This window comes from Carcharhinus amblyrhynchos, chromosome 32 (genome assembly GCF_965287045.1).
Source record: "Carcharhinus amblyrhynchos chromosome 32, sCarAmb.v2.hapA, whole genome shotgun sequence".
In the NCBI taxonomy this organism is placed as follows: Eukaryota; Metazoa; Chordata; class Chondrichthyes; order Carcharhiniformes; family Carcharhinidae; genus Carcharhinus; species Carcharhinus amblyrhynchos.
Genome location: NC_137355.1, coordinates 23453794 through 23468417, shown reverse-complemented (window position 1 = coordinate 23468417; position 14624 = coordinate 23453794). Strand labels below are relative to the sequence as shown.

The 14624-nt window shown below is 42.6% G+C and overlaps 1 protein-coding gene across 9 annotated transcripts in view; it reads left to right on the top strand.

Moving 5' to 3' along the window:
- tjp1a (tight junction protein 1a) overlaps nt 1-14624 on the top strand; it is a 222131-nt gene that overhangs the window by 129838 nt on the left and 77669 nt on the right. For all 9 annotated transcript variants that reach the window (XM_080216273.1, XM_080216272.1, XM_080216271.1 and 6 more), the window contains one exon: nt 13214-13270. In XM_080216273.1, coding sequence (XP_080072399.1) covers nt 13214-13270 — 57 coding nt within the window. The remainder of the gene's footprint in view (nt 1-13213; nt 13271-14624) is intronic.

Here is a 14624-nt window from a genome sequence, read left to right as displayed (position 1 = left end):
CCATAAGTGCCAGTTGCTCAACAAGTTATTATTCATGTGATCTTTGTGTTGGCTGCCTATTTGATCAACACAGTGAACTCAATCCTGGACTTTGACATTCGCATGAACTCTTCCTGTGAGAACTCTGCACAGTACTGAGTGAAAACTTACTGATTTTTTTTACAGCACACAAGGAGGCCATTTGGCCTACTGTGTCTCCAAATGAGAATTTATTTCGTGCCATTGTTCTGCCTTCTCCCCATAATCCTGGCACATTGTTCCTTTTCAAAAAAAATCTAACTTTTGAATGCCCCAATTGAATCTGCCTCCATCGCTTCTCCAGGCAGTGCATGCCACACCTTAACCATATCACTTCTTCTAATGCAAATTACCTTAAATTTGTGCACTCTCATTCTCTTTTTTTCATGACCCTAAACAGTTTCTCCCTATCTGCTCTGACCGGACTCCCCATGATTTTGAATGCTTACATCAAATCTCTCCTCAATCTTCTTTTCCTTTCAAGGGAAAACAGCCCCGACTTCTCCAATTCATCTACATGATACTGTCATTTGTAATGCATATAAATGATTTGGAGGAAAATGTAGGTCGTCTGATTTAGTAAATATGCAGATGATACAAAAATTTGAGGCGTAGTGGATGGTGAGGAGGATTGTCCGAGGATACAGCAGGATATAAATCAGCTGGAGACGTGGATTGAAAGAGAGCAGATGGAATTTAACCCAGACAAATGTGAGGTGATGTGAGTTGGAAGGTCTACTGCGTAAGAGACATAGACAGTAAATGGTGGAGCCCTAAGAAATGTTACCATACAGAGGGATCTAGGAATGCAGATCAACAGTTCTCTGCAGGTGGTAACTCAGGTGGACAAGGTGATCAAGAAGGCGTATAGCATGCTGGTCTTCATCGATAGGGGCGTGGAATATCGGAATTGGAAAATCATGTTGCAGTTGCAAAGACTTTGGTTGAACCGCATATAGATTATTGTGTACAATTCTGGTCGCCGCACTACCAGAAGGATGTTAATGCATTGGAAAGGGTGCAGAGAGATTTGGCAGGATGTTGCCTGTTTTGGAGGATATCGACTATGAAGAAAGGTTGGACAGCATGGATTGTTTTCATTGGAGCATTGGAGGATGAGGGGGGACCTAATAGAGGTTTATGACAGGCTTGGATAGAGTGGATAGCCAGTCTTTTTCCCAAGGGCATAGGGGGAAAGTGACGGGGGGAGTTTAAAAGAGATGTAAGGGGCAAGTTTTTCATACAGCGGTTGGTGAATGCCTGGAACGTGCTGCTGGAGAAGGTGGTGCAAACAGATTCTATAACAACATTCAAGAGGCATCTGGATAGATACATGAATAGGCAGGGAATAGAGGGATATGGATCACGTAGGGGCAAGAAAAGACTAAATTAGAGAGGCATCTGTGATGGCACAGACTTGGTGGGCCAAAGGGCCTGTCCTGTGCAGTACTGTTACATAAGAACATAAGAAATAGGAGCAGGAGTAGGCCATCCAGCCCTTAGAGCCTGCCCCGCCATTCAATAAGATCATGGCTGATCTGTCGTGGCTCTTTGTTCTGTGACAGATGTTCTTCATCCTGAGTGCTTCGGTTTCCTCCCATTGTCTGAAAGACATGCTGGTTAGATATATTGACCCGAAGAGACGGAGTGTGGTGACTACGAAGGTGAGGTGAAGGAAGGTGTTAAATTAAAAGCGGAAGTGTTTAGAGTAGCTAAGAGTAGTGGGCGAGAAGAGGATTGGGAGAGGTTTAAATGTCAACAAAGATTGACAAAGAAGTTGATAAAGAAGGGTAGGAGAAAGTATGAAGCTGGGCTAGCACTTAATATAAAAAAGGATAGCAAGAGTTTTTTATAAATATATAAAAAGGAAGAGGCTGGCTAGGGTGAACGTTGGACCCTTAGAGGATGAGAGGGGGGACTTAGTGGTAGGGGATGGGGAAATGGCTGAGGAAGACGGAGGAAGACGTGAATAATTTGCCGGGTGTTAGCGATGGAAAGGTGGTAGGACTGGAGGGTCTCAATGACATTATTGTTACGAGAGAGGCGGTGCTCGACAGACTGGAGGGACTGATTGTGGACAAGTCCCCAGGACCGGATGGAATGCATCCGAGGGTTCTGAAATGGCGGAGGTGATAGTGGGTGCCTTGGTGGTTATTTTCCAAACGTCGCTGGATTCCGGGGAAGTGCTGGAAGATTGGAAAGCGGCTAATGTTACGCCGTTGTTTAAGAAGGGTGCCAGGCAAAAGGCAGGGAATTATAGGCCAGTTAGTTTAACGTCTGTTGTAGGTAAAATGTTAGAATCCGTCATCAAGGAGGAAATAGCGAGGCATCTTGAGGGGAATTGCTTGATAGAGCAGATCCAGCACGGTTTCGTTAAGGGGAAGTCGTGTCTGACAAATTTATTGGAGTTCTATGAGGATGTGTCTAGGGCGGTGGATAGAGGAGAGCCGGTGGATGTGGTCTGTCTTGATTTTCAGAAGGCGTTTGACAAGGTACCTCACAAGAGGTTATTGCAGAAGGTAAGGGGACATGGAGTTGGGGGTAGGGTGTTAGCGTGGATAGAGGATTGGTTGTCAAATAGGAGGCAGAGAGTGGGGGTGAATGGGTGCTATTCGGATTGGCAGTTGGTGACTAGTGGAGTGCCCCAGGGGTCGGTGCTGGGACCTCAGCTATTTACCATTTATATAGATGATCTGGAGGAGGGAACCGAGTGTATGGTGTCGAAATTTGCTGATGACACCAAGATTGGTGGAACGGCAAATTGTGCAGAGGGTGTGGAGAGTCTACAGAAGGATCTAGATAGGCTGGGCGAATGGGCCAGGAAATGGCAAATGGAATTTAATGTTGGCAAGTGCGAGGTGGTCCACTTTGGTAGGAATAATGTTAGGAAGGACTATTACTTACAGGGTGAAAAACTGCAGCAGGCGACAGTGCAGAGGGACCTCGGGGTCCTTGTGCATGAGTCACAAAAACCCAACCTGCAGGTGGTCAGGAAGTCTAATGGGATGCTGGCCTTCATAGCAAGGGGGATTGAATATAAAGGTAGGGAGGTCTTGCTGCGGCTGTATAGGGCATTGGTGAGGCCGCAGCTGGAGTAGTGTGTGCAGTTTTGGTCGCCGCACTTACACAAGGATATTTTGGCCCTGGAGGGAGTGCAGAGGAGGTTTACTAGGCTGATGCCGGAGTTGAGGGGGTTGAGCTATGAGGAGAGGCTGAATAAACTAGGCTTGTACTCGTTAGAGTTTAGAAGAATGAGGGGAGATCTCATTGAGACGTATAAGATGATGAATGGGATGGATAGGATAGAGGTGGAGAGACTCTTCCTGCTCAGAAAGGACAGTAGGACTAGGGGGCACAGCCTCAAGATAAAGGGGGGGGGAGTGGTTTAGAACAGAGTTGAGGAGGAACTTCTTCACTCAAAGGGTGGTGAATCTCTGGAATTCTCTGCCTGTTGAGGTGGTGGAGGCTGCCTCGCTAAATATTTTTAAGACGCGGGTTGATGGGTTTTTGATAAGCGAGGGGATTAAGGGTTATGGGGAGAGGGCGGGAATGTGGAACTGAGCCACGACAGATCAGCCATGATCTTATTGAATGGTGGGGCAGGCTCGAAGGGCTAGATGGCCTACTCCTCCTATTTCTTATGTTCTTATGACTGTAATGAAGTTATTGTGAAATTCTCCTAGTGTTAATGTAAGCCTTACTTGTGACTAATAAATTTACTTCAATGTGGAAGTATGTCTCGGGAAGACAGCTTAGTTACAGAACAAAGAACAGAAGTTGAACATTGTTCAGGAGAATTCAAGTAAAAAGCAGAGAAAGTACTCAGTTAAAGAGTCAGTTGCAACAACCAGTTTTAAAGTAAGCTCAATGAGAAGCCAGATCTAATTCAAAGGTTTGGTGATATCTATGAAGCAGTGGCGGTTCTGTTGGCTGGGTATCTGAGAGATTGAGTGCAAGACTGAATGCACATAGCAAGGTGGAGGAACATTGAAAGGGAAAAGTTTGACATCCTTGAAGTGGTTCCTTGGTGAAGGCATCAGAGAGAAAGCGTTGCTTGGGAGAAAATTCCGAGATGCGTTTTTTCAAGAGGGGAGTTTGGAAACATTCATGTGCAACTCAAATGTGCCAGCGAGACCTGTTGGCTCACGGTGTAATAAATATTTGGGGGGAAATTAATGAAAAATCAATATTAGTTGTAGGGGGTGGTGTCTGCCACTTGGTTTTAGTGCAGTGTATCTGACCACGTTTTGCATATTGATTTACATGGACTATGTAATATAAAAGAACATAAGAAATAGGAGCAGGAGTAGGCCATCTAGCCCTTCGAGCCTGCCCCACCATTCAATAAGATCATGGCTGATCTGTCGTGGCTCAGTTCCACATTCCCGCCCGCTCCCCATAACCCTTAATCCCCTCGCTCCTCAAAAACCCATCAACCCGTGTCTTAAAAATATTTAGCGAGGCAGCCTCCACCACCTCAACAGGCAGAGAATTCCAGAGATTCACCACCCTTTGAGTGAAGAAGTTCCTCCTCAACTCCGTTCTAAACCGCCCCCCCCTTTATCTTGAGGCTGTGCCCCCTAGTTCTACTGTCCTTTCTGAGCGGGAAGAGTCTTTCCACCTCTATCCTATCCATCCCATTCATTATCTTATACGTCTCAATGAGATCTCCCCTCATTCTTCTAAACTCTAACGAGTACAAGTCTAGTTTATTCAGCCTCTCCTCATAGCTCAACCCCCTCAACTCCGGCATCAGCCTAGTAAACCTCCTCTGCACTCCCTCCAAGGCCAAAATATCCTTGTGTAAGTACGGCGACCAAAACTGCACACAGTACTCCAGCTGCGGCCTCACCAATGCCCTATACAGCCGCAGCAAGACCTCCCTACTTTTATATTCAATCCCCCTCGCTATGAAGGCCAGCATCCCATTTGCCTTCCTGACCACCTGCTGCACCTGCAGGCTGGGTTTTTGCGACTCATGCACAAGGACCCTGAGGTCCCTCTGCACCGTCGCCTGCTGCAGTTTTTCGCCACGTAAGTAATAGTCTTTCCTACCATTATTCCTACCAAAGTGGACCACCTCGCACTTGCCAACATTAAATTCCATTTGCCATTTCCTGGCCCATTCGCCCAGCCTATCTAGATCCTTCTGTAGACTCTCCACACTCTCAGCACAATTTGCCGTTCCACCAATCTTGGTGTCATCAGCAAATTTCGACACCATACACCCGGTTCCCTCCTCCAGATCATCTATATAAATGGTAAATAGCTGAAGCCCCAGCACCAACCCCTGGGGCACTCCACTAGTCACCAACCGCCAATCCGAATAGCACCCATTCACCCCCACTCTCTGCCTCCTATTTGACAACCAGTCCTCTATCCACGCTAACATCCCACCCCCAACTCCATGCCCCCTTACCTTCTGCAATAACCTCTTGTGAGGTACCTTGTCAAAGGCCTTCTGAAAATCAAGAAAGACCACATCCACCGGCTCTCTATCCACCGCCCTAGACACATCCTCATAGAACTCCAATAAATTTGTCAGACACGACTTCCCCTTAACGAAACCGTGCTGTGTTTGCTGTATCAAGCAATTCCCCTCAAGATGCCTCGCTATTTCCTCCTTGATGACGGATTCTAACATTTTACCTACAACAGACGTTAAACTAACTGGCCTATAATTCCCTGCCTTTTGCCTGGCACCCTTCTTAAACAACGGCGTAACATGAGCCGCTTTCCAATCTTCCAGCACTTCCCCGGAATCCAGCGACGTTTGGAAAATAACCACCAAGGCATCCACTATCACCTCCGCCATTTCTTTCAGAACCCTCGGATGCATTCCATCTGGTCTGGAAATCTATTTTATGCTTTGTATTATCCTTACAATGCTGTAACGAGAGAAGTGGAAGTGAAGGAGCAGTGTATTGTAATTAATTTTTTTCTTTGGTAATGTTTTTAATTTTGTTAAAAGTTAATTGGCAGTCCAATTGACATATATTAAATTAAAAATAAAAGTTACAGTCCACTAAGTCAGGGTTCCATTCTGGAGTCATTCTCGTCTGGTAGTCGCATCAGTTGGGATTGTAACAATCAGAATATGTTTTCGGTTTGAGCTCTAGGTATTGGCTGTAGTGAGGATGGTGAAGACTACCTGGCTGTAGATGTCTTAGGAAAAAGTAAAAATTAAGAGTCATAAGTTGTCAAAAATTTTATTTTCTCAAGATCATAAATCAGTGATTTAGTTGGTCAGCATTACTGAAAGCCTTCACAGTTCTGTAGCTAGCATTTCAATGAAGCACAATGTTTGTGAAAACCTCTTGCTCAAAACGGAGCCAGCGAGAGTTGGAGGTTAAAGCGAATTGTAAGAAGTAACTTGTGCCTTTGATTTAATACAGATGCATTGGTCTTATGCCGGGGCAGTGGCATAGGCATACCTAATGTGAACCAGATCATATCAAATAAACAGTGTTGCCATGCTTGCACACAGTTTGTTAAAATGTACTCTTCCACAGAATGTAAAATGATGCTGAAATAAGTCACAGTACAAGGTTGAGGTCACTGGGTATTTTCTGATTGTGCTATTGGGATCTCATAACTGTCAGGTTCTTTTATTCCTTCAATTGCAAATCCAAGTGAAAATTGTAAAATGGTGGAATCTTTAAGTGGTAAACATTTCTTCAAATAAAAGATTGGTTTGCCCTCCAACCTGTTTTTGTGTGTGTGCCTATAATAGGGTGAAGTGTCATTATTTTTGCTATTTTAATGAAACAGTCCTTAAAACTAAGTTTTTTTTTGCTTGGTTCTGTTGGGGATGTTTGTAAAAAGCTTGTCGGAAAGCTTCTCTCGGCATGACCCAAGAAATACTAAATGTAAAAATCTAAATAAGCATAGTGAGTAGTTAAAGCTCAATATTATGGGGTCCATACATCAACAACGGATTCCCTGATATTCGTGTTAAAGCTTTGGGTCAAGTAGCTACAGTAGGCTGAGGTTTCTCATTGTTGAAATCAAGTTTGATTTCAGTTCATTCCCTCCTTATTGCTGTTTAGATTGGTCACCCAGAATTGCATCCAACAAGAAGTTATCAGTAAAGTAAAATTAACCTGTTTCCCAAAGTCAAAGCCTAGCTTTTATTCTTTATTAGTGGGTGAACAACCCAGTGCTTGGAAAATTCTACTTCGTAGCGATAGGAAGAAGTAACACTGAAGGATCAATAAAGGCTATTGCTGTGAGGGCTTAGCTGTGATAATCATTGTAACTTCTCTGACTCCTTTGTAAAATTCAAAAACTCAAGCCATTTTGTAATGATAGAAGCTTTTGACTTTTTTGAAGTCTATAATAGATCTGGACTTAGCAAGGATCTCTATGTATTCTCACCATCCACCAATGCCCGACAAGCTGGTGTTGGTAACGTTTTTTCAGTGAAGTATAATGGTGCGTTGATGACATTTACCCACTGTGTCCACACCAACGGTTTAATCCTAGATTTTTTCCCTTTATATCTGTAGCAAGTATTTTGTAAAGAACATTTAAGCTGTGTAATGATGGAAGCAATTTGAGGTGACTGAATTGTCACTGAAGATTAAACTGTATTGTTTTAACTAAGTATTGGAACCAGTAAATATTGTAGCACTTAAAGTTCACTGAAGGCACATTTTTGGTTTGATGTCTGTCAGCATCATAGTAAATGTTTGTAGAAATTGTATGCTTGCATGCTTAATTGTAGTATTTAAAACTCTGAAAAAAAGTAGTTCCCCAGTTTGAAAATCCTTTGGGTATATTTTACATGGGAGGAGATAAATGCAAGTTATTGTTGACTCTGGGTAAATATACAGACAGGTAGACTGCAGTGCTGAGCCATACAGACCAGGAATGTCTGAGGTTAGCTGTGTGGCCTATGCTGAGTTAGCTGATGCTGGATAAGGCAGCAGGGACAAGCTATAATTTGCTTCATCACCTGAGGGAGGCAAATAAGCCAGGTTTGTCATTCCTTAGTGCTGTGCAATCCCTGCTAGAAGCAATTAATTACATTTATGCAATATTTTTAACATTGGAAGAACTCCATGACTTGGGACAGTAATGGAATTGGAGGCAGAAGCAAATTTACGGCTTTTTTTTAGTCTTTTAATAAATAGCAGAGAGTTCTGGTTACTCAGATACTTTGATTAAACCACATCTGACAATGGAAATGTGGTTGAGATTGAAAGGAGTGATAGGAAGGTAGATCTGAGTATTTTCAACCAACATGTAGACTTTCATCCAGTGCCTGTCTAGACCTGAAAGTGACAGGTAAATAAGGGTAACCAAGCGTAAGTGTTGGAGGGAACTCCTTGTTGGTTGAGGCTTGAGGGAGTGAAGAGAATGGACTTTGTGTGAGAGGGAGAAAACAGACTTTGGGTTTTGGGTGGTGGGAGGAGTGTGGTGGAGTGATCTTGCATGTTGGAGGTGGGAAAGAGTACAGACTGTGTTAGGGAATGGGGAGAAAGATGATGTGTGTTGGGGAACATAGGTATGGACTCTGGGCGTTTGAAGGGAGAGAATAGATTCTAGGTGTGAGGACAGGGATGGTCTCCAGGAGCTGTTGGGACGTGGGAAAGGGACAGTGTCTCTGGGTGTGGGAGAATGGGTGGGAACAGGGGGTGGTTTCTGTAGGTATCCTCTCTATCTGTTCTCTCACTCGCTTTTGTTCAAATCAGCCATATATCTGGTTAAATTAAACCTAAATATTACTGTTCATTTCCATTCACGATAAGTGTAGCTGGCTCTGTTTGCAGAGGATTTTCAATTACCATTCCTAATTTCCTACCACCTCTGCTGTTGACAATGAATCCCATCACCGAAATCTGTCTGCCATGAAGAGTGAATAATTGAGGGAGGTCACATCAGATAGTCATGTTGAGATGTATTCGTCCACTTTTTGTGGTTTAAAAGTGCAGCCTGTCCTGCCTGACTGGCTTCATCACATGTTCAGCTAGAACCAGTGTCAGTTTTTGTTGCTTCTGCCTTAATTACATCAGTAACTTTTAAAAAAAAACTTCATCAAAATGATTGCCACTTCAGCACTCTTAATTCCGGAAACAAATCTGCGTATTGTGTGTTGGGATATGCACTCTCACAGAAGCACTGCTTGAACAAAGCCTCGCATTCAGTGTTGATTAAAGACTGGAGGCACTTTTTGGCACCAGTCATAAATTTAGGAGGCTTTCTATCTAATTGATTTGTTAATTACGATTAAGCCAGTTTTTGACTAAACAATTAACTTGTAGAAAGTTATAAAGCTACAAAGTAAAAACAAAGTAACTATTATATGTATGAGAGTTTTAATTTGTATGATTGAAACATTTAGTTGTATGCTTTCAATATCTCTGATTATACGGATTTTGTACATTTCAGCATTTATTTTGGTGAACTGAGTTCTGGGTGTCTGCTGCGCCACTTGGCTTCAGAAAATTTTGTTTGTAAATATTTGCCTTTGTTTATCCCCATATCAACTACAAGTTTATAATGTGAACAAAAATCTTCATTTCTCTCCTATTACTCCTATATTCTGAGAGAGGATCTGATACAGGCATTTAGAGAAGCAGGGACTGATTAGGGAAAGTCAGCATGGCTGTGTGAGTAGAAAATCATGTTTCATGAATTTGAATTTTTTTTGAAGGGGTAACCAAGAAGGTAGATGAGGGCAATGCAGTCGACATTGTCTGCAAAGACTTTAGCAAGGCCTTTGATAAGGTGCCAACCACATGATTGTCGCGTGAGGTTAAATCTCTCAGAATCCAGAGTGAGGTGGCCAATTGGATACAAAATTGACTGGATGACAAAAGACAAAGGGTGGTTGTGGAGGATGTTTTTCACAGTGGAGGCCTGTGACCAGCAGTGTGCCTCAGGGATCGGTGCTGGGTCCACTGTTATTTGTCATTTATATTAATCATTTGGGTGAGAATTTAGGAAGTGTGGTTAGAAAGTTTGTTGATGACACCAAGATTGGTGGTATGGTGGACAATGAAGGTTATCTAGGATTGCAACGGGATCTTGATCAGTTGGGCCAATGGACTGATAATGACAGGTGGAGTTTAATTTAGATAAACGAAGGATGATGCATTTTGGTCGATCGAACCAGGGCAGGACTTACTCAGTTAATGGTAAGGCGTTGGAGAGAGTCTTCAAATAAAGATCTAGGTGGCACAGTAGCATAGTGGTTAGCACTGCTGCTTCACAGCTCCAGGGACCTGGGTTCGAATCCTGGCTTGGGTCACTGTGTTGAGATTGCATATTCTCCGTGTCTGCATGAGTTTCCTGTGGGTGCTCCGGTTTCCTCCTACAATCCAAAGATGTGCAGGCTAGGTTGATTGGCCATTCTAAATTGACCCTTAGTGTCCCAGGATGCATAGGTTAGACAGATTAGTGGGTAAATATGTAGGGATATAGGGATAGGGCCTGGGTGGGATTGTGGTTGGTGCAGACTAGATGGGCTGAGTGGCCTCTTTCTGCACTGTAGGATTCTATGATCTAGGATTACAGGTTCATAGCTCTTTGAAAGTGGAATCACAGATAGACAGGGGTGGTGAAGAAAGCATTCGGCATGGTTAGTCTCACTGGTCAGAACACAGGAGTTGGGACGCTTTGTTGAAATTGTACAAGACATTGGTAAGGCCACACTTGGAGTACTGTGTACAGTCCTGGTCACCCTCTTGTAGAAAGAATACTATTAAACTTGGAAGAATGCAAAAAAGATTTACTAGGATACTATCATGACTTGATGGATTGAGTTATGAGGAGAGGCTGGATAGACTGGGACTTTTTTCTCTGGAGCGTAGGAGGCTTAGGAGGGATCTTATAGAAATCTATAAAATAATGAGGGGCGTAGATTGTCAATATCATTTCCCAAAAGTAGGGGAGTCTAAAACTAAAGGGCATTAGTTTAAGGTGAGAGAGGAGAGAGACAACAGGGTCCTGAGGAACAATTTTTTCACATAGTGTGGTGAGTGTCTGGAACAAGCTGCCAGAAATCAGTAGTAGAGGTGGGTACAGTTTTTTTTAAAAAGCATTTACAGTTGCATGAGTAAAATGGATATGGGTCAAACATGTGCACTTGGGACTAGCTTGGTGGTTCAAAAAAATGGGCAGCTTAGACAAGCTGGGCCTAAGGGCCTGTTTCCATGCTGTAAATCTCTTATTCTGCTGGGATTGGTATACTTTGATCCATAAAGAAATGGGCGTCGGTGAGGCAAAAAAAAGATCTTGCTTCTATATTGAGTCCTTCACAACCCTTCATGCAATTCAGTCAATGAAGGAAGGACTTTAGAAATGTAGTTGCTGTATAATACAGCTGTTATTTAATTTTTAACAAGAGAAAAACATTTCGTACACATGAAAAGTTTGGTTTTCATAGAATACACCTTCACTCCTCCTCATCTTCACAAATGTACACAAACTTCAAGGATAACACTCCACTCTGAAACCAAATGATAGATGCCACTGAATGGATCTTTCATGGATTTCTCTTTGAATTCCCCCCAGATGGTACTTGAGTGTTTCCAAAAGACATGTTTTCAAATCTTAGTTCAAACAATGTTTTCCATCAGCTATTTTAATCAAGAATCTGTCCCCAGGTTTTCCAACTATCCTTTCAAACAGAACTTCCTCTCTGTAGTTTTAACAAGGATTTGCCTCCCAAGTTTTGCAACTCGCCTTTCAGGATTCCTTTGTCTTGAATGCTTTTACACAATTGCAGGTCTAGCCACCAATTGCTTCACAATCATTTCAGCTAATGTCTCACTTGGGTTGCTGTCTGTGCAGAGTCTGCATGTTCTCCCTGTTTCCTCCCACAGTCTGAAAGATATGCTGGCTAGGTGCACTGGCTATACTAAATTCTCCTTCAGTGTACCTGAACAGAAGCCTTAGTGTGGTGACGAGGGGCTTTTCACACTAACTTCTTTGCGTTGTCAATGAAAGCCTACTTATGACACTAATAAATAAACTAAAACTAACACACTGTTGTAAAATATCACACACCTTAGAACCACTTCAGATACCTTTCTGGCTTCTCACTAGCCAATTCCTTCTTGAGTCTGTCTGTCTGAGCTGAACTGGCTCCAGTTTTCTTTTAACTGCAGACTTTTTGGAAACCTCTCTTTATTTCTCTAGTTTCCTTAAGTGGCAGTTCTATTTTTATTTCTGACAATTGCTTCCTTGCCTCTTAGTCCATTATATTGTTTTTCTTCTAGCAGTTCTGATCAATATTCTCTCTCTCCCTACAAAACTGTTATTCTGGATTCCAGTTAAAAACTAAACTGAGTTATTTTCTCTAAAGGTGCCTCTGTTGCTAGGCAACATCTCTTTGCATCTCCAAGCTTGTTTACATGTGCCAAGCCCCCTCACTGCACTAGAAACCAAAACCCCACATATGCAAACATCCTTTGTTAAACATGAGTTTTACCCTTACTGATACACAAGCACTAAATTAATCCCACTTCCAAATATAGTTGATCTGAAGCGACCTCTACATTCCTGACACTTTTGTTCATGTCTTGTACTACTTGGGCTTCAGAGACCGACACTTGAGCCATAGCCGTTGCGGATCAGGGTTTTACTCGGACCATGGGCATCAGAGATGGAGGGGAAAGAGTTGAGTGAGAAGATTGACAGCTGCAAACGTATTATTGTGAATGGAGATCGTGAGGTTAGATAGTTAACCTTCAAAGTGCTGTTGTAAGTGATTTGCAGAGAGTCTTTTTTGGATGTGAAACCTTGTGGGGGTTATTGAGGGATCTAAGGAATTGACATTGTTGAACAATGTGTAAGTTTCCTAACTGGTTCTGTCTGTTTTTGGAATTAAGAGAATTTCTGCTGTAGGTGGTCACTGGGAGCAGAATATGGAAGGCGTGAATCAGTGCAAAATTACAGTTTGTAAATGTTCAGATTTCAGTAATTTGCTGCTTCACAGATTTTTCAACTCTGTTAACATAGTATTGTGGATCAGAACTGAGGTCCCTTTCTCAGCTGCGTGTGGAATTTTGCTGTTAAAATTTATTAACGTGTTATTGTTGAGCTTTTAGTTGGAATGCTTGAAAACCAGATTTTTTAATGAAGATTTTTATAAATATTTAAGTTTATTTTCAATGAGTTTCCAATTGTCATTTTTTTGAAAATACAATCTCTATTCTAAATTTACTGATGCCATTTCTTATTGCAGAATACAGTCATGGAGGAAACAGTGATCTGGGAACAGCAGACAGTCACACTTCACAGGGTGAGTCATCAGCTACATTTAACTATCCAGTGAACTCCAGGGGATTAAGTATTCAGATGTACAATAGGTCAGGTCCAGATGGCAGGAAACTGCCAAAGGAAACGTCTTTTTCCTTTAAACATCTTGAACCTGAAAGACGTGGTTCCAAATGATGAGGAAACTCCGACAGAAGTTTGTATATAGCAGATGCTATCATGATAGCCTTGATAAAGACGATCTGTAAATGAGCAATTTCAACTAGGTTGTTTCCTGGGCTATTCTGGGCTAGCAGGGTGACAATAGGGAGGTTACAATTGACCTCATTTCTGGGTTAGGGAGTGGAAATAGCAAAAATAGTCACCCACTGCTCGTTGCTAGCCTGTCATCCTTGCCGGAAGTTACATGTACATATCAGTGTTGCGTTTCTGTCTGGTTTACACAAACTCACCAATCTCTTATTGGTCCACTTATTGGACAAATAAGTTATAGAGAACAAAGAGAACCAAAAACAGTACAGTGCTGGAACAGGCCCTGCAAGCCTGCCTAAACTAAAACTGTATGTAGTTAGAGTCCGTATCCTTCCATTCCTATCCTATTCATGTATTTGCCTAGTTGCCCCTTAAATGCTGCTATCATACATGCTCCCACCACCTCCCTGGGCAGCACGTTCCAGACATTCACCACCCTCTTTTTAAAAAAAACTTGCCTCACGCATAGAATCGTAGATCTCTAAACTTTTCCCCACGCACTTTTGTCCTATGTCGCCTAGTTAACATACTAGGTTAGTTAAACCTATGCCCCTTAGTACTTGACTTTTCTACCCTAGGAAAGAGCATCTGACTTTCCGCTCTGTCCATGCCACTCATAATCTTGTAAACCTCTATCAGGTCACCCCTCAACCTCCACCGTTCCAGTGAGAACAAACCAAGTTTATCCAACCTCTCCTCATAGCTAATATCCTCCTGACCAGGCAGTATCCTCGTCTGTACCCTCTTTAGAGCTTTCACATGCTTCTGGTGATGTGGTGACCAGGATTGTATACAATATTCTAAATGAAGCCCAACAAAGGTCTGTACAGCTGCAGCATGACCTGCGAGTTTTTATGCTCAATGCCCTGACTGATGAAGGCAAGCATGCCATATGCTTTCTTGACTATCTTATCTACCTGCATTGCCCTTTTCAGTGATCGGTAGACATGTATGCCCATGTCTTTCTGCCTGTCGGTAATCCCAAGGATTCTACTATTTACTATATAATTCCAACACACATTGGACCTTCCAAAATGCATTATCTCACACTTGTCCGGATTAACCTCCATCTGTCATTTCCCTGCCCAAGTCTCCAATCGGTCTATATCTTGCCGCAGGAAAATTTA